The following is a 21,464-nucleotide window of genomic DNA, read 5'->3' on the forward strand; positions in this document are numbered from 1 at the left end:
TTCACTTTCCTTCTTCAAGAACTAATTAGACTTACAGCTTCCACTATGCTCTCATCTTGCATAATATTCATTTGCACCTGGTTAAAACACAAAGACAATAAATAATAACCCTTCTGTCTTTTCCTGACCCAACATAACTAAAATCTTCCTTTCAAGGCCAAAATGCAGTATATTCTTACAGACAAGAGTGGCTATGGTCAACTAATTCTTTCTGGTATCTCGTGGTCATGGGACTATTCACCACTGCTGTCTCTGCTGTGTATTTGGTGGACTAGCCAGTTTTACTGTCACCCATACCATGGCCTATGAGAAGCATGAAGCTTCCAAACTCATAAGTATAGGATTAATGAAAAACATGGTAAAGTATAGCTTACATATATATACAATTTTGGCACAAAATAAAGCCTAAGAAATTGTACCAGAAAGTGGATTGGGAATGCTCCATATATTCTCTCCTTCCAAGAAGTTTTAAATTTTATTGTATTGTGAAAGATATACAGCTATTTATTTATTTTGTTTGGTACTCTTTTGCAATAAACTACTTTTGCATAAATGAACTCAAAACAAAACCTTTAAGATTTTTCATGAGCCTTCATAATATTGATCTAGTGTATCTTGCCCTGCTATCAGTTGGGCCATTCCCTCCATGCCACTGGTTGAAAAATGTGATCCCCACCCCAGCAAAATCAGCATCAGAGGTCTGCAACCAGAATGATTCCATAGGCAATGAAATCCAAATGCTGGCATTTGGAAGTCAAACCAGTGTACTTTGAAACAGACAAGGGGAAGTACATGGAGCAAGTACAGGCATGTGCTACAGCTTCAGTACATACCCTCCCTAAAATACTGTGCAGCTTAACTGTCAATTTCCCATTGGTAGAGATAGTATCTTTTTCAGCTTTATACCTTCCAAATTTAACACACTGCTAACCTCAGGACTAAGCATTCAATAACCGTTTATAGAGAGTAAATGAATTAATGGTGAAATAAAATGTACAAACACATGCTTCGTACACATTCAGAAAGTATTTCTAGTGAGCTTTGAATGTTGATATTTTATTTCTTAAAGGTTCTTTTTATTTTCTTGTTCATGTTTTCTTTATTTTTTAAAGTTTTACTTCTGCTTATTTCTCTTTCTACAACAGCTATATTTACTTACTTGAGAGCACCGCATATACTGATGTTAATCAAACTTTAGATGCAACACCTAAAATGATAGAAAAGAATCTGCTCTAATTAAATAATAAAGTAACCCCTACAGGTTTAGACATGTGCCTTCAGGTGTAGGAAAGACAAAATTTAATGAATATGGTAGTTTTATGCCAAGAATATTTCCCTCATGCACTTGTGTTTTAATAAGATGGAATATAAAATAGCAAAAGGGGCCTGATTTTTGTGGTATTTATTCATAAGGTAGTAAGTCAGATGTGATGAAATTTTCTTTGATTTAGAGTTGCTAGAGTTGGGTCAGATTTCAGTTCAGTAAATTTGCAGTGAAGTTGTCTTTCTTACATGGTGTCACACTGGAACTGGCCTGCTCCCACAGGTACATACAGCCTAGGGAGTGGAGGGTGGGGGAAATACTCCTAATGTTTATGGTAGCAGTAGATTCAAACTAAAATTAGTATTACAGCCATACTACTAATAAGGGGCCCCTGGGATATTTGATCATTTAACAAATTGATCAAAAATACATCAGCTGCAATCTGCCTTGAAATTAATAACTGCATCTCTAATTTGATAAGAAAATATCTGGTACCCTTTCTCTCTGACTTATGGGTACAACTCCCAGCAGAATAGGTCATGTCTATGAAAAATAATTCTTATTTTATTTACTACTTATGATCTCTAATAGCCTAGATGTTTTTCCCTTGCTATTTCTTATTGAAATAATCTGGTATAATTTCAGAAATAATTTTCTGTTAATGCTACATGGAACATCTAAATTCCTCCTTTTTCTATAATATTATATTTATGTGTTTCAAACACACACAAATAATACTAAATTTGTATATAAGTAAGTTCCAATTTATAAAAGTAAAATTGAAATTGTCTTCTTTCTTTGGAAAATTATTTTATAATTAATTGAATGTCACTATTATTTTTTAATGCTGCAACCTTTGAGATTGGTTTCAATAAAGTAAACTTCAGTAAACATTAAGAAAAATAATTGCTTGATATTTTCATTAATATGATAAATTAAAACTTTTATGTGTGTATAGGCTCTTGTTAATTATAACTACCTTCATAGGAAAAGCATTCTCGTGGAAGGTAATGGTCCCGGTGTAGCTGTATAAGAGAGAAAATAGAATTTCCCATTTAGAAGAAAGCTAAGTAAAATATTAATTGTTTCAGTTTTATTTATATGTTTGTAACTGTGTTGTCATGCCATATATATTCAAAGATACACAGCGATCTTAATCTTTAATTTTTTTATGGCCAAAGGAAATGAGTCCCATGTAAAAGAGACATTTTTGTAAGCTGATCTCAAGTGGTGTATTTTGATTTGCTGCAGCAGCCTATGGAGGAAATAACATTTTGGCAGACTAAAAAGAAAAATGTCATACCTTTCTATTTTTTATTCATACTCTACATATTTGGTACTTGTATTTTTACCATACTTCTGGGAAATAACAACATCAAAATATCTTATTGCTTTGAAATCAGTATCTGTTTGCCCTTCATTTTAAAATAAAACGGCTTTTTTCATCTCATTTTCCTTTAGCAGAAAAAAGTAAGTTAAATTTTTTGTAGCTGTGTTAAGTGTGCTGCCATCCCTCATTGAGAAAGAAACAAAGACGTACGATTCCATTTACTGTAATTGTTTTGGTTTACCCAATTACAATAGCAGTAAAATCAGTTTACACATAGTAAAATATTTGAGCCTTAAAGGACAAGAAGACTAAATTTATCTGAAGATATACAACCTTCATGTGTCAATGAAGAAATGTACAAATCAATTATACATATTTTCCTCATTCGTAGTTAGATATTGAAAATATTCATATGTATATGTATTTCGTAATTTAATATTTTCTAAATAACAGAAATTATATACTATACATATATTTGGATATTATGATTGTTGTTATTGCCACCATTGATTGAGGACTTACTATAGGCTCAGAAAACTTCACTATGTTATTCTTAAATCTTTTATTCTTTTATTGTACTTTAGGTTCTAGGGTACGTGTGCAGATCATGCAGGATTGTTGCATAGGTACACACATGGCAAGATGGTTTGCTCCCTCCATCCCCCCATCACCTATATCTGGCATTTCTCAACCCTGTGAAACATATATTATGCCTATTTCACAAATGAGAATTCTGAAATCAGCAAATTAAATCACTTGCTAAAGTTTACAGAGCACTGTTAAGCAATGAAAGAGAATTTCAAACTCATGTTTTCCTGTCTTCAAATTTCATATGCTGTACAACCTCATTGTTTTACTACTTGTTCTTAATTTCAAAAGAATCTTCATACTAAAAGAAGGTAGTTTGGAAGTTCTAATCTATAGAACATGTTCCTTCCAGAAGGTATACTAATTTGAAGTGGATACCAATCATTTGTATTAAAATTACTTATATGGATAAATTTCAATCTGCAAAAATTAAGTACAACATTATTTTTTGAAACCTGTTATAGAAGGTAAAACTGGTGATTCAATATAGTTTCTACCCTAGGGAGCATTTAGTGTGGTTTAGATGTAATGACACTAATGTAAATTAGAATAAAGTAAATTATTTAAAACAGGACAAAAGGAGTGTTAAAGAGTACAAAGTCTCAGTTATGGATGATAAATAAACTCTGGAGATCTATTATACATAGAGTTCCTATAGCTAATAATACTGAATTGTACACTTAAAATTTCATAAGGAATCTTATGTCGTGTTCTTACCACCAACAACAACAATAATGAAGGCGACAGGGGAAATTTTGAGAGATGACAGATATGTTTACAGCCTTGATGGTGGCGATGGTTTTGTGGGTGTATACATATCCCCAAACTCTTTGAGATATATACATACATACATATACATATATATATCGTATAATTTATATAAAGATATAAAAATGAAGGCATTTTAATATAAATAATTTGTATCCACTTCAAATTAATATGCCTTCTGGAAGGAACATGTTCTATAGATTAGAATATAAATATGTATATTGATTTTTATTGATAAAAATCAATAAAAACAATCACCCTGATAAAAAGAGTGTTAATGTATATCAAAGACAGGAGGGATTACTTCTAATTGTTAGTATCAGAAAGGTTCTCATGGAGGAAGTTAAAGAAAAATCTAGGACAATATAAGACAAACAATAGTTTAAGAAAGAGAATAATATAAACAAAAAGATGAAGAGCCCTCAAGGATGCTTATGAAAAACCAAGAGAAATTCCATTTTGATTTGAGAGTATGAGGTACTCATTGTAATACATAATGAGAAGTGTCTAGAAATATGGGATGTTATTTTGAGAAAATGCTGCTGAGAAAGGAGGTTTGGTTATTTATTAATCATTTCCTTTGAAATATAAATTTCATGATAGTCAGAAACATACGAGTGTAACTATCCAATAACAACATGATTTATTTCCGAGATGACAGTATATCATAGGAGAAGTAGAATTTTTTCTCTTTCATAAGCTAATATAGTGCTTACTATTTCAAATGACACTTAAAAAAACAAGAAACAAAAAAACATACACACTATAAGTTATCCTTCTTCAACTATGTTATTGTTTTGCATTTCTGATTCAAAACATACAAGTTAGCCTCCCAAAGTCTTAGTTTTCTCATCTGCAACATGAATATAATAATAGTACCTACCTCAAGGTGTTTTAGAGTATATTTAATTACGTACTGACTCCAAAGTTTTATTTAGAGTGCTTAGCATATATTTGTGGTTTCTTGTGCTTCTATTTCTAGGTAAAATTTCTTACATCTATTACATATGTTTTGTGTTTGAATGAAGAGAACAACATCATTATTTCAAATATCCCCTCTAGTCAACAAATGAAAGCTAAGACTTAGAAGCTAGGATGTCTAATACCATATTATCTTCATGTGGACTATATAGTAGAAAATATGTGAATTAAGACTAATGTAAATGCTCATATTTTATAAAGGAGACCTTTGAATATATCAAGTCCTCAGAGAATATGTTAGCTTAAACGTATTACAAAATTTAAATTATTTAACTTAGCCTGCTGAATCAGTTTCTATAGTTGATTTCTCCAAAAGGTCTTGATATTAAAAGTAGCATTAGAGATCACTAATAGCAAACTATTTCTGCTACTTTTGGTATTTTTACAGAGTGCTAATTGTGCCAAATCAAGACATTGAAATTGCATAATTTTAGGTTAATATTAGCATAATCCTACAGATTTTTTTCGGAAGCAGTGCAGGAATAGCATACCCTGAATATTTTTCCATCATGATGGAATTTTCAAATATCACAACCTTTACATTGTCAATTGTCTGCTGGAACTATATATTTTGGCAAAGATAATTATAAAAGAGAAGGGCAAAGGAAATTTGTGGAGCTCTAGACAATAGTAATATCAGAGACACTTTTGCTTTCCTTTTTATAACTAATGAGTTAAATAATAAGATACCAAGTGTAGGTAGAGATCTGAATCTCTACCTATTTGAGTACTTAACAATTTATCTCAAGGATATTTATGGTGTCTCCCCAAAGCCGAAATAGTGTGCTTAATTAAGGTCCCCTTAGCCCCCCAAAACCCACTTAGGTCAAGATTCTGATATATGTTTATACATATCTACATATTAAAGTATACGTATGTTTGTGTGCACTTTCAGATCAAAAAGTCCTCATTTATCTAAAGTGATTTCAGCTTATTGGTGAGGCTTTCTGTTATAGCCTCCTCTCCCACGGATCTGCCTGTCAAGGGATTTAAGCCCAATAAGAGACCAGCAAAGTTTAAACAACACTTTAGAAATCTAAAGAATTTTAACATTGATTTTAATAGTCTTATTGATAATCTGAATTGTTTTTGAGTTCTTAGAAATAATGTCATCAGCATTTAACTAATTGTATCATTATTATTTTTTATTTGTATACATTTAAGGGATACAGGTACGGTTTTTTTACATGGATATATCACAGAATCGTGAAGTCTGATCTTTTTGTGTGCCCATCAGGTAAATGATGTACCTTGTTCCCATTAAGTAATTTCCCTTATCCCTGTCTCACCCTCTCACCCTTCTGAGTCTCCACACTCTATGCACATGTGTATACATTATTTATCCCCCACTTGTAAGTGAGAACATACAGTATTTGACTTTATATATATATGTATATATTGAGATATATATATGTATATATATATCTCCAGTTTCTTTATCTTTGTGTGTGTGTATATATATATGTATATGTGTGTATATATATATATATATATATAGAGAGAGAGAGAGAGAGAGAGATATGCAAAGTATATTCTTTTTAGGATGGTGTTTAACATGCTAAATTATTTATGTTTAAGAATCTTCATTTTGTGTTTTTTTACTAAGGAGAACAACAATTATGTGATTGCTGATATATTTGGAAAATGATTTCTGATGGAGACTGATTTTTTTTATTCTAAATTTTGTACTAGTGTTAAAAATTTACAGATTACTAACTGTATTAGTATCAACTATACTAAATTGTATTGCTATTTATAACTTGGAGTGTACTTCCATCCTCCTTAAAAGTCTGAATGAGGTAGGCAACATTATTTTTGGTTTATGTGTGAGATAACTGAGACTCAGAGGTAAAATAATGTACCCAAGCATTCATGGCTCTTAAATGGAAGATATAAGGTATTTATGAAATTATTCATGGACTTTTTTATTCATTCATTCAGTTATTAATATATATTAAGCATTTATCATATACCAGGAATTCAAAGGTGCATAAAGCATATTCCTTATTCTAAGAGGTACATAGTGTACTAAAACAAACAGCCTTATAAACATATAATTAGAACATGAAGTAGCATGTTAATAGAGGTTTTCATAAAGTTGTGGAAGCTTGATTAACTAATTTCAAGGAAGGCAAGCCTCACAGAATAGTGACATTTTAGATAGGGTGGCATTCTAGGATCTAGCAAAAGGCCCACAGTAAAAAAAGGAATTTTGATTCTTATGAAAATGTTCAGATATTCAATGTTTTCAGTATAGTATACATGGAGGGCTATGTGAATGTTTGTATTGAGACCAAAATAGGAAGGGTAGATATCTGTTAGAGAGTGGTGAGAAACTGAAAATAGAGATGAGTTAGAATATACTGAGGAAAAGTTTTTAGGAGTTTTCAAGAAAGGCCATGGCAGTGGGGCTAGAGAGAAGAGGGCAAATTAGAGAGTCATTCCTGGTTTAGTATTGATGAAATGTAAAGGCAAGCATAATAAGAAAGAAACTGAGAAGTAAAGGAGGGCCTCAAGATTTCTAGCTTGGAAATCATTGACCAAAATTAAAAGTAAGAACTGAATTAGGCCATGCTTGCATTGCTATAAAGAAATACCTGAGACTGGGTGTTTACGCCTCAGGGAGCTTTTACTCATGGCGGAAGGCAGAGCAGCAGTAGGTACTTCGCATGGTGAAAGCAGAGAGAGAGAGATCTCAAAGAACTTGCTCATTTTCATGAGGACAGTACCAAGAGGATGGTATTAAATCATAAGAAACTGCCCCTGTGATCCAGTCACCTTCCAACAGGCCCCATCTCCAACACTGGGGATTACAATTTAATATGAGATTTGGGTGGGGACAGAGATCCAAACTATATCAAAGTTTTGCTTGGGAAAATAAGGAATTGTTGACATAACATCTTTGAGGTTCACATCAAATGTTTTGATGAGGGTAATCCAAGAAACAGTTGGCTATAAAGCTCAGATAATGGCTGGAATTTGGAACTATGTCATAATCAGCCTCTAGACTAAGAGTCAATAATCTCCTACCCATTGGCCAAATCCACCCACTGCTTGTTTTTGTAAATAAAGTTTTATTGAATCCCAGCCATATCCATTTGCTTATGCTCCATATATACTTTTCTAATTGAACTACAAAGCAGAGTTGAGTAGTTGTAACAAAGACTATATGGCCCACAAAGCCTAAAATATTTATTCTCAAGACTTTTACAGATAAAGCTTGCCAATCCCTGCTGTAGATATTAGTTGAACCTTTGAAAGCAAATGAGATTTCATAGAACAATGTCCATACAAGACATTTAACAAGTTTACCTATAAAAACTAGAATTCCTTTTGAGAGAAACAAATCTTAGTCTACATTAAGCACTGTGGAAGAGTCCCCCATAATTAGAAAGAGGTCATATTAGGTATTGATCTTGGTGAGACAGGTCAAAGAAAATTTATCTTTGCTGTTTATTCAGAATGCAATAGGTGAAGTTATGAGAAATGAGGGAAACAAAAATGTGTAGAATTTCAACATGAAGAGAGGGGACACAGGCATGAGAATGAGTTTCTAAACTCAAATATTATAAACACTATGAGAAACTTAAAATCAAAGTATGACTCAAACTGTTCAAAGCCTGAGAAGCAGGCTCACAGCCTAGGGAGGATTAGGAATCAATAAAATAGACAGAGTGTTATGAAATAAAATGTCAATCCAGAGCTGTAAAAATATCAGCACTGAATATATTGAAAGCAGTAAAACTGAATGAGAAAGCTATCATTTTATACCACTGTGTTTATTTCCTTTCTTTGTTCTATAAATATTTCAAATTATAAAATTTTTGTTAACAGTGAGAGCAGAACTACCAGAGTGAGGGGATCAAAATTGTGACAGATGCTTTTCACTGCACACACCTTTATTTTTCTACTGTTCATGCCTTATCTTGTACAGTGTACATGTTTTACCTAAAAAATTAAAATCAGGCCGGGCGCGGTGGCTCAAGCCTGTAATCCCAGCACTTTGGGAGGCCGAGGCGGGTGGATCACGAGGTCAAGAGATCGAGACCATCCTGGTCAACATGGTGAAACTCCATCTCTACTAATACAAAAAATTAGCTGGGCATGGTGGCGCGTGCCTGTAATCCCAGCTACTCAGGAGGCTGAGGCAGAAGAATTGCCTGAACCCAGGAGGCGGAGGCTGCGGTGAGCCGAGATCGTGCCATTGCACTCCAGCCTGGGTAACAAGAGCAAAACTCCGTCTCAAAAAAAAAAAAAAAAAAAATTAAAATCGAGTCTCCTGCTTAGAAAAGTATGTATCCTGTTTCAAACCATATACAAAAATAAAATCTCAGAAGATTAATTACCGACATGAGAAAAAAAGAATTGATAAAGCTTTTACAACCAAATAGAGGAGAATATGATAATTAATATGGGGTAAGAAAACGATTACTTAAACAAATGATGAAGCACTAGTGAATAAAAATAAACTGGACTACATTGTATATTAATAACATCTATACATTAAAAGACAGCACTGAGAGAGTAAAAATGAAACCCACAGAGTGGGAGAAAATATTTGTAATACATACATAATGAATGAAGTGTGTGTATTCATAATTATGAAGAATTCCTACAAATCTTTCAGAAAAGTACAGATAATCCAATAGAAAAATGGAAAAAGTTATTGAAGAGTGAGACATAGCACAAAGAGGGCTTGTGGCCTGCTAGCAATTGTCTATATCTTGACCTGGGTGATGTTTTAAAGCGATCACATTACAGTTATTAACTAATGCATTTTATGCATCATAGTAACATGAAGATTTTTGTCTTTACAAATTAAGAAATCCAAATGGCCAATAAATATATAAAGAATTTCTAAGTCCCATTAGTAGTCCAGACCATGCAAATTAAAACTAAAATGAAATATCACTACGTACCCACCACAATTGTTGAAATTTATGTCTGACAATACCATGTGATAGTGAGAACATATAGCAATTGGACATTTCATACAATGTTACTTGATCTGTTAATTATAAATAGGAGTGTAAACTTTATACACTACTGCTTCTTGGAGTGAAATCCATTTGGCACTATTTAGTAAATTCAGATATCTACATAACTTATAGCCCATCAATTTCACTCCTATATACACTCTATAGAAATGCACATGTTCACATTCCAGGAGACATGTTTGGGAATGTTCCTAGCAGCAAAGTAATGGCCCCAAACTAAAAACTACTTAAGTATTCATAAAATTCACTCTGATTTGAATGTGTCTCTTTCAAAATTCAGGTGTTGATAATGTGCTAGTGCTAAGAGGTAAGGTGTTTAAGTGGTAATTAGGCCATGAAGGTTCCTTCTTTGTTAACAAAACTAAGGCCCTTAGAAATATGGCCTCATGCAGTGTTCCGTTAGCTTTCTCTCTTGACCTTCTACCTTTTTCCATGTGAAGATACAGCAGGAAGGCCCTCCCCAGACACCAGATGCCAGAGTCTTTATCTTGGATTTCCCAGCCTCCAGAACTATGAGAGAATACATTTATATTATTCATAAATTTCCCACTCTCAGGCATTTTGTTATAACAGCACAAAGAGGCTGAGACAATCATACGGTGAAAAATCATACAACAACTAATAAGCAACGATGTAGATAAATCTTGAAAATATGATATTAAGTGTTCCATTTGGCTTCTGGAAAATGTATTTATTGGCCTGGGTGATGGTTTCCATGGGTTTATATGAATTGTTCCCTGTATTATGTTTCACAACAAAAGGCATTTAAAAAGTAAATATATGTAATGTACTCAGAGATAGGCATGGCCAACCATGGATTCTATGCTGGAATAATTATTCAGCTTTCATAAGCAGGTTAATGACATTGCCTATTTTAATACTTTAAGTTGTGAAATTAAAGAAGGTAATTTCTTAAGGAGGTATTTCTTATTTATGGGTCTATTCCCCACCAGAGAGACACTAGCATGGCTCAGGTTCTATGTTGGTGATTTTATTTGCATTTAAAGTCTTAAGCCAAATAGAGGTAGACTAATAATGACAACAAGTACTACTACTCACACTTGTTGAACATTGCCAGACACTATTCTAAGAAATTTGCATTTTTATTTCTAACCAAGCTTACTTGAATCTTCTTTTTTTCTTGGTTAATATAACTAGTGGTCTATCATTTTATTTATCTTTTCAAAGAATCAGCATTTTGTTTCATTTATCTTTATTTACTTTTTTGTTTCAATTTCTTTTAGTTCTGCTCTGATCTTTGTTATTTCTTTTCTTCTGGAGCTCTGTGTTTGGCTTGCCGTTGATTCTCTAGTTCCTTGAGGTGTGACGTTAGGTAGTCAACCTGTGATGTTGCAGTCTTTTTGATGTAGGCATTTAGTGCTATAAAATTTCCTCTTAGCACTGTTTTTGTTATATCCCAGAGGTTTTGAACAATAGATGTTGTTTTGAATGTGGTGAAAGGGGAACACTTACACACTGCTGGTGACTGTAAATTAGTACAACCCATATGGAAAACAGTATGAAGATTTCTTAAAGAACTAAAAGTAGATCTAACATTTGATCCAGATATCTCACTACTGGGTATATACCCAGAGTAATAGAAGTCATTATATCAAAAAGATACTTGCACACATATGTTTACAGCAGCATAATTCACAATTGCAAAGATATGGAACCAGTCTAAGTGCCAGTCGACTAATGAGTGGATAAAGAAAATGTGGCATATATACACCATGAAATACTATTCAACCACAGAAAATATTGAAATAATGTCCTTTGCAGCAGCTTGGATGTAGCTGGCTGCCATTATTCTAAGTAAAGTAATTCAGGGATGGAAAATGAAATACTGTATGTTCTCACTTAAAAGTCGGGCCTACGCTGTGGGTACACAAAGGCAGACAGAGTGGTAGAATTGACTTTGAAAACTCAGAAGGGGCAGAGTGGGAAGGGAGTGAGGGATAAAAAACTACCTATTGGGTGTAATATATCCTACTTGGATGACACGTGCACTAAAATATCAGATTTTACTTCTATACAGTTCATCCATGTAACCAAAAATCACTCGTATTCCAAAGGCTACTAAATTTTTTAAAAGCACTAATAAAATAAAAGATATAGATATTAAAAAAGAAATTTATACTCATTTGTTTAGCTCCCACAACTAACCTTAGGAGGTAAGTACTTCATAATTGGTAGTATACTTATCTTTTACCAAATAATTGTATTACTTGGGAAGTTGGGGGGTGGGGAGAAGTAGCAAGGTACTATGATTTGGGGCAGATAGCTAACTCATCTTTTATTTATTGGCACATGCTGTTTAGACCAAGAGACACTAGCCAAGGTCTCTCCTCCTCACCTAATCAAAGATGAAATATGTAGGACGAAATAATCGGCAGCCCAATGCTGAGTTTGCAGGCCTAAGTATAAAGCAACAATGGATATGTCAGAAGGCTACTAGGGTTTTATTTATATAAATCTATTTCATGGAATTGACTACCACCTTAATGGCCTAAAAGTGTTAAAGTGTGTCCCAGAGTACCTAAATTACTCCCTAAATGTAATTTATGCTTGAGAATAATCCGACTAACTTGATTTAGAACAGCAGGAAATAAGTTATGCTGCACATAAATGAAGCAGCAGTGTAATTTTAAATACTGGTTGCATAGGGAATGAGAATTTTAATATTTGCAAAATTCTAAAATCACTTGATTTATTATCCATATGTTTATACTGACATTTTTGGTCCTTTATTAAGTTCTATCTATATTTCTTCTTACTGCCAAGAAGAACAAACTTTTTTCCTAGAAATATTACAGAAGGCAAAAATTATATTTGTTTCCCTGAACGCTATTTTTGATGTCTCTATTTATTTCTGGTTGTTACCATTTTCTTCATTCATGGGCAGTCCAATTAATGGAGTGAGAGAAATTTAGGAAGTACAGTGGCTAATTAGATATTAAATTTGTAAATCTAACATTGTAAAACCAGAAAATCTATATATACACACATATATATATACATGTATATATATGTGTGTATATATATGTATATTAATTTGGAATTTTCCTTGGTAAAAAGTTTAAGTTTATAAGTCGTCATGATAACAAAATAAATTTTACATAGTAAATTCAAGAATAGATTTAGACTCTGCTATTAACAACAGATATTAAATACTGAAAAGTGTATTTTAAAATTTTATATGAGGCTTGAAATGGAGTTTAATGTATTATTACTCACATTAAATGTCATCACATGTAAAGCCCAGATTTTATTTTTAATATTTTGTTTGAATAGAGTTACTTATTTTAACAGTAATTTCAATAATAAAGTTAAATCAACTTTACAGTTTTCAAAGGTTTAGCAGTTGCATGCTATAATCAATACTTCATGTTTATGTATTTATCAAGTGACAGTGTAAGTCATTTATATTAGGTCCTTCAGGATACAAAAGTTTAGATTATGTGAGGAGAAGAGGGCAAAAGGGAAGACAGGCATTTTAGAAATATGCTGCTAATATGCAAATTCACAAGTCCTAAGGCAGTAGCAGTGGTCGGGCAAACTGCAGACAGTCCTGTGTAGCTGTGAAGTCCATGCTGCCTCTCTCTTGTGGGCCTGTAACAATGGTGTAGGGAAGGCCTGTTCCCCTTCTCTTCCTACCTCCAGCTCTGTTTTACAAAGCTAGGGGTACCATGATCAAGTGTATGAACTCTTATAATTTTCTTCTCTTGGGAGAATGTAAAGGAAAGATAATTTGTAGATAACTTGTACAAAGGAAAAGAATTCAGGGTGAGAGGGGGATTTGTCGAATTTGGTAGAAGATGGTAATTATCAATATGATGAGTGATTGAGAAACAAGTCTGTGCAAAATGTTTGAAATTAGAAATCTTTGGGGTGTACAGGATCCTGAAATGAAGAATGGGCATTTATAGCCATATATTGGAGAAACAGTCACCTCCTAGTAGCTAAAAGTGTTGGTTAAAGTATAGTTCAAGTGATTGTGTAGGCAATACAGCATACCAAGGATGAGGACTGATGGTTGCTACAAAGGTGGAGTGGTAGGTAAGTTGTGACCAACCAGTACTTCTCTGTGCTCTGGTTAGCTAATGACTGTTTCTCAGACGGTGGTAGCAGGAGGAGGGTTGGGGTTATCTGTCATTAGCATATGAGACTGCCATTTAAAATTATTTTAAAGTTATTTTACTTTTCTGACTCTCAAAATATGAAAAGCACATTGTAGACAAATTGAACAATATAGAAAAAGTATGTAATAAAATTAAATATATTCTCACCAGTATGGAACAATGCTAACTATGTTGCATAGGTTTTTTTTTTTTAGATTCTCATTCAAAACCAACTCTTTGTCTCCAGTGATGCAAGTGCATGTAACATATGCAGTGTGCAATTTCTTTTTAAAGGAAATAAACTCTTAAGATATATTCATAGGTCATTTATTGTGTGTTATATACTACTAAAAATATATGAATGCTAAATTATTAGTAAACATGCAAAAACATTCCCAAGATCATTTTGTTGTGGAAGGATATATTGTATCTGAATAACTCTGGAATACCACAAATTATCAAAGATATGCTTCTTATTTTTCACTAAATGTAGTTAGAGAACACCTCTTTTGGCTACCTTCGGTTGCCTTTGTTATGCTACCAAAATGCTGTCTGTTTTACATGGTTTTAAAGGTTAAGCATATAATTATTCATTAAATACAGGGTCTGAAAGAATGCAATGTACATGTGGATACATTATTAAATTTTAGGTAGATAATAAAAATCAGGGAAAAAAACTGTAGAACTATCATTTTCAATTGTTTAACTGGTAAGGTGAAGCTTCATCCTGGGAAAAGAAAATATTTCACAAGACAGCATTTGAGTTGGTAGAAAGGTGCCATTGAATCAAGAGATACTTGGGTTAGAAGCCCCTCTCTACTGTTTTATACCATTTTCACCTTTTGGCAAATTACTTGGCCTCTGTTTTCTCCAATGGAAAATGGAAATAATAATTGCTATGCTGAAGGGTTATTGTAGGTGACAGTGAAGTGGTATGCCTGGCACTATAAAAGCACAGAGCTCCAGAGCCCAGTGCCTGGCTTTTAGTAACTGTTTAATAAATGTTAATTCCATTCTTTGCCAAGTATGTTAGTAGGCAGATGTAGCAGTTTTAAAATTCTAGTGTTACTTTAAATTCCTGAATGAAGGTAGAGGACTGAAGAGACATCATGGTATTCAAAAGTATGATCCGTTGCTGCTTAAGAATAGAGTTCAGAAAAGCTTGACAGATTCCTATACTCTGAGGCAGCACCATAGCCAGTAATCTTTAGGCTGCCTTTTGGTTTAGTGCTCACAGATGCTTGTTTGGACAGGCCCCAGGAAATCTGGTAGATTACAAGCCCAATAAGAATTCAAATCTTACTTTAAAGCAGTGTTTTCCACCTTGACTGTGCATTGAAATCACCTGGATACTTTGAAAAATATCAATCAATGTCAATTTCCAACCTCCAAAAATGCTGATTAAGTTGGTCTGGAGTCGAGCTCCAGGATCACTGTTTTGTTATTGTTGTCACTGTTTTTTTTAATGCCCCAGTTGATCATTATGTGCAACTGTCTTAGATAAACATAAAATCCTGGTTCATATTATTTCTGACTCAGTCTCTTTTATGACTGGAAGGTGACGACATACTTGCTTCCTAATATTCTTTCCATGTGTGATATTTACGCATTTGACTTGTGCTAAGTTCCTTCAGCATTCGAATCTAAAATTTAAGTGGATACAATAAAATAAGGTTTACAAAAGGCATCACATTGTTTAGACTAGTATATTAGTTAGTTAAATGCTTACATTTGAGCCTACAATATGAATTACATCTTCATCTTATTTTGAATATGGACAGAATCTTTAATAATTTTGATGAATTATTGATTTATTGGTGTGATAATGGTATTTTACTTATGTTTTAAAGTTTTATTTTTATTTGACATGTAATAATTATATGTATTTATTGGGTACAATGTGATGTTTCAGTGTAATGTTTCATTGTGTAATGATCAAACCAGGGTACTTAGCATATCCATAGCCTCAAACATTTATAATTTCTCTGTGATGAGAATATTTAAAATTCTCTTCACTATTTTGAAATATACCATTTAATATTATTAACTATGTTCATCTTACTGTGCAATAGAACATTAGAACTTATTAATCTTTTCAATTGATGAATAGACAGTTTTGGATCAAGAATAATATTGAAAGTGAAAGAATTTATGAAGTAATTTAATTTTTATTCAAAAATATTTTGAAATTGAATATATAGCTTCCAAATTTATTACAATGTTATTTTTTAATTTCTACAATTAAAAAAAAATTTATATATTCTTAGGAAAGAAAATGCTAATGGTCCAAAATAGTTGCCTTATCTTTGTTTTAATCAAGAAACATATTCATTTAAAGGGAAAAATTGCAAACTTTAATTTAAAATCATCTTATATATTGAGTATTTTTTAAAAAATTATTATGGGTACATGCTAGGTGTATATATTAATTTTTATTTGTTAATTGATACTGAACTTAACAAATGCAAGAAACTATCAGAATGATATCTTTGTCAATATAACCAAAAATATATGTTATATCTATATAAATTTGTTTTATATAATCTATTTATTTTTCTTGATCCATATGTTTTACCTGCAGGCGATTTGACAGATCTGTTGAGAAATGGCGGCGTTTTCATTATGATATAAAGATATTTAATCAATGGCTAACAGAAGCTGAACAGTTTCTCAGAAAGACACAAATTCCTGAGAATTGGGAACATGCTAAATACAAGTGGTATCTTAAGGTAAGTTTTTGATTTGTTTTTCCTAAATTGTATTTATCTTCACCACATCTGGTCTGTTTAAATTCTTTAAGTTCAGGTTGTGAAGGATGATGGAAATTACCACTTTAGACTTTTATTGTCATCATTATACATACTAGAAAAAAAATTATCATAATGATAACATTAGGGAAGTGTGCTATGGCCTTTTTGTGTCAAGATGAGAGAGTTTGCCTGGACAGAACTGGTTTATCTGACAAACTGCAAAGTGTCATTGAATTTGTGACAAAGGGAAGCATCTTTACAGCAAGGTGTTTTGTGACTTTGGAGCAGTGTGTATTTTTGCCTTATGTTGAAACCTTTCCAGAAGAACTTGTGATATACTTAGCAATAATGAAGTTGCTAGAAATATACTTCATGATAAAATTATACTTCTGTTTCTCTAAAAAGAATTTGTGGTGATATAGCAATATTTCTAAATATTCTATTGACAAAATGTCTTCTGAAATAGCCCAGAGACCAAAACAATGCAGAGTTAAGTGGTGATACTTATTGACTTTTTAATGGTTTATTTTAATAGAGATGCAACATATGGATGATAACCAGTGTATAGTTTAATTTCAACTTGTTGTGTCTTGAATATGCAGGTAAAGATAAATTAGATTGTCGAGAATATAATTTGGTTGCTAAAATATATAGTTTAGGCATAAGAAATACTATGTTTATTACACAAAGGTTTAATTATTTTTGCATCTTTTTTAGCTCAAATTGTTCATGTTGCAATAGTCAATCAAATGGATTTGAATTGTAGCCAATTTTTAATGCCAGAAAATACTGATTAAGACAGATGAGGGCAAAAAACACCCAGTAGTTTATTAAATAGTTTAGATATTTCAAAATTCCGCATTCACAAAAGCAATACCACATTTGACTTTACTAGTATCCATTCTCAAATATGTTTCCATAGTGAATATGCCTTTTTATTTAAGGAGTTAAGCATTTAAACACCTATGTGTATAATAAGCTATTTTTAAAATCTTGTGTAATTATATGTATATCAATCAAACTTATATGCACGTCAGCATTGACATTTGTATATAGAGGAAATTTATGGATTCCCAGTCTGCTTTAATACAGAAGATACAGTTTTTAAATAGCACTGAAGTGAATTTTGAACTAATGTGGCATAATGGGGTCTCTGCCTAAGAGGCAGAAATACATTAGAGTTATATAAAATGTTTTGGAGGAGATAGAGAAACCACTTGCTATCGTTAATGATATCCAGCACAAGGTAGTTATATGTTTTGATCTATATTTTTATTATAAAATTAGTGCTTATTGTGAAAAAAATCAAGTAACATAGAAATTTATAAAAGTACTTCCATTCTACTCTTTGGAGGATAGTTTTTCAGTATGGATTTTGGTACGTGTTTCAGGTTGGGTTTCTTGGAAAGTCATTGTAAAATGGAGATTTGAGTGTAGAAGGTTTATCAGGGAGTGCTTTTACGATCATGCAATTTGTTTTGACTTAACTTGGGGTAGTTTTCTTCATGTTTCTTGTTCTTGAAATCAGTTAAGCTCTTGAATCTGTATATTTAACGTTTCATCAAATTTAGAGACGTTTCAGCCATAATTTTTAAAAAATGGGACTCCATTTGCACATTTATTAGGCTCTTTAAAGCTGCCCCACTACTCACTGATGTTATGTTCATTTTCGTTTTAGTCTTTTTTCTCTATAATTCATTTTATATAATCTTTATTGTCGAATTGACTAATCTTTTTCAAAGTCTAATCTATGACTAATCCCATGTAGTATATATTTTTAACATCAGATATTTTCATCTCTTAGAAGTATAATTTGGGTCTTTTTTTTCTTTGATGTGTCTACTCAACATGTTCAGTCTTTTATCTACTTTCTTGCTGGTATGGAATACAGATATAATAACTGTTAGAATATTCTTCTCTACTAATTTTATCATCTGTATCTACTCTGGGTTAATTTAAATTGATTTATTTTTCTCCTCATTAAGGGTGTTATTTTACTGCTTCTTTGGATGACTGGTAATTTTTGACTGTATGCCAGACATTGTGAATTTTAACTTGTTAAGTGCTTGATACTTCAAATAAGTTAAAATATATTGAAATAAATATTCTTAACCCTTGTTCTAGAATCCAGTTAATTTACTTAGAAACAATTTGATCTTTTGAGAATTTTCCTATTATACTTTGTTAGTTATTACCAGAACAGTATAAGTTTAGGGCTACTATTTCCCCACTATTGAGGCAAAACCCTTCTGAGTACTCTATCTGATGTCCTATGAATGATAAAATTTTTCACTGGGGCTGGTGGGAACAGGTGGTTTTCCTAGCCACATGTGAGCTCTCATGATTGTTCCCTTTAATTCTTTTGCATAGTTCTTTCCTTAGCTTTGAGTGGTTTTCTCACATACATGAACTGATCAAGGTTCAGCTGAAGAATAAAATAAAGCTTTCTGGAGATCTGTAGAATTTTCTCTGTGTGTATATCTCCTCTGTGGTATTTTACCCGTGATCATTAGTCAACCTTGGGCTGCTGAAACTCTTAGCTTCATCTTGTAACACAAGAAAGCCTCCTGGCAGGGATCACTGTCCTTCAATGTCTGATGCTCAATGTGTTGAAAACCATTATAGTATATATTTTGTCTGTTTTTTATTTAAGTGTTTCAGGCAGGAGGTTAAGTCCGGCCTCCTTTACTCCAACTTGGCAACAAGTCCATAACAAACTATTTTGATGTAATTTGATCTTTTAATACATTACCATTACACAATTTTGAAGATATATCATAATTTTAAATTTCTAGAGAATGTCTAATGGTCCTCATTTCTCGACTATATGGTTTAGTTAAAATTGATGAACATTTTATCAAAACTTTCCTCCTCAATTGGAGATTTTTTTTTCCTTGAGATGGAGTTTTCCTCTTATCACCCAGGCTGGAGTACAATGGCATAATCTCAGCTCACTGCAACCTCTGCCTCCAGGTTTCAGGCAATTCTCCTGCCTTGGCACCCCTTGTAGCTGGAATTACAGGCCCCCACCAGCATGCCTGGCTAATTTTTGTAGTTTTAGTAGAGATGGGGTTTCACCATGCTGATCAGGCTGGTCTCGAACTCCAACCTCAGGTGATCTGCCCATCTCAGCCTCCCAAAGTGCTGAGATTACAGGCATGAGCCACTGTGCCTGACCAATGGGAGAATTTTTAAAAGGCTATTTTATTTACTCTATTTCTTTCTCAAGCTATAGATGATATAAGAAAAATCATTCTAGATGTCCAAGGAAAAGTTCTTTTAGAAAAGAGCTGTGATTGATATCACAAAACCCCCAAACAGTTAAGGTATTTCTTTCCTGGTTATTTTATGTCCAAAATCATGCATATGAACATGTGCACACATACATGCATACACACATGTGTACATACATACATGTACACATACATAATATGTCTTAGGTTATATTTCAATTGTAATTGTCTTAAAATGGGTCAAGTAAACCCTGTAAGACACCTTCATCAATAAGGCAAATCAAAGCTTTGGTAGTTTCAGCTATCTTGGCCATTGTTGATTGATTAATAATGAATAGCATAATAAGTTTAAATATTTACTATGAAATTATTTTAGAAAACAGGATGTAGACAGTGTCTGTTAGCAGACAATTGTTTGGCATGAGCCAGTAATGGTTACTGTGAAAAAAGTCAACCAAGCAGCACATATACTAAACAAATAATGAAGAAACACAATGGAGCTTAAAGCCTCATATGTATAATTTTCAGGAAAGAAACAATTTTGAGATCTGAAATAAATAGGTATGTGTTGTAAACTTGTTCATATATACTTCTATCAAATCACATCATATTTTTTTTCACTTAGAAGTTAGTGTTTTAACTGAGGCTTAGTGTTGTCATTCAGAATATAGCGACTGCCAATAGCAGCAGAAAGATAGTCTGGTTCTGTGCACTGTATTATTTTTTTCTCTGTCACAAGTAAATGACAAAATTAAATATATGAATTAGTGCTGTTCGAAGATATTCCAAAGCAATATACCACACCACTCTGGAGAACCTCTCTAAAAATATCACACTTTTACCCGAGAAAATATCAATCATGTTATATGCCACTCAAATTGGTTTATTAATAAAGTCATTTAATGATATCATCATCTCTTAATGTATTCATTAAATAACCAGTAATTGAGTGCATATACAAAGTTTTATCATCCGCTAAAATAGTGACAATCCACATTAGGCTCTAATAGTTTAGAAGAGTGGTTAAGAGGTTCAGCGCAGGACTCAGAAAGCTTGGATTCAAATCCCAGGTCCTTTAGCTTAATAGTTGTAGAATCTTGTGAAAATATCTTAATACTTTTCATGTCTCTGCTTTCTCTTCTCTAAAATAGAAATATAAATATGATGTCTATAAAGCCACTTGAAATAGCATCTTTCACAAAATACTCATTAAATGTAAGCTCCTATTATAACTAATCACTCTTTATAAATGATTAGTTCATATCAATACAAACAAAAATTTATTTACTGAATTGTTGTCTCTAAACATCCACAATGCAGAAAAACCAACCTGGAAATTTCATAAAACTTCATTTTTATGTAGTATAATTTCTACTCAAAGCATAGCTCTTGGATTAGGAATTGAGGAAAATTCCAATTCAGCCAGATGAAT

The 21,464-nt window shown here is 32.6% G+C and overlaps 1 protein-coding gene across 12 annotated transcripts in view; it reads left to right on the forward strand.

The window, feature by feature from the left end:
- The window catches only part of DMD (dystrophin), a 2,277,745-nt gene that overhangs the window by 1,127,055 nt on the left and 1,129,226 nt on the right, over positions 1–21,464 (forward strand). For all 12 annotated transcript variants that reach the window (XM_064364425.1, XM_064364424.1, XM_064364427.1 and 9 more), the window contains one exon: positions 16,631–16,778. In XM_064364425.1, coding sequence (XP_064220495.1) covers positions 16,631–16,778 — 148 coding nt within the window. The remainder of the gene's footprint in view (positions 1–16,630; positions 16,779–21,464) is intronic.

This window comes from Aotus nancymaae, unplaced genomic scaffold (genome assembly GCF_030222135.1).
Source record: "Aotus nancymaae isolate 86718 unplaced genomic scaffold, 86718_ANA_hifiasm-v0.15.2.pri h1tg000058l, whole genome shotgun sequence".
Lineage (NCBI taxonomy): Eukaryota > Metazoa > Chordata > Mammalia > Primates > Aotidae > Aotus > Aotus nancymaae.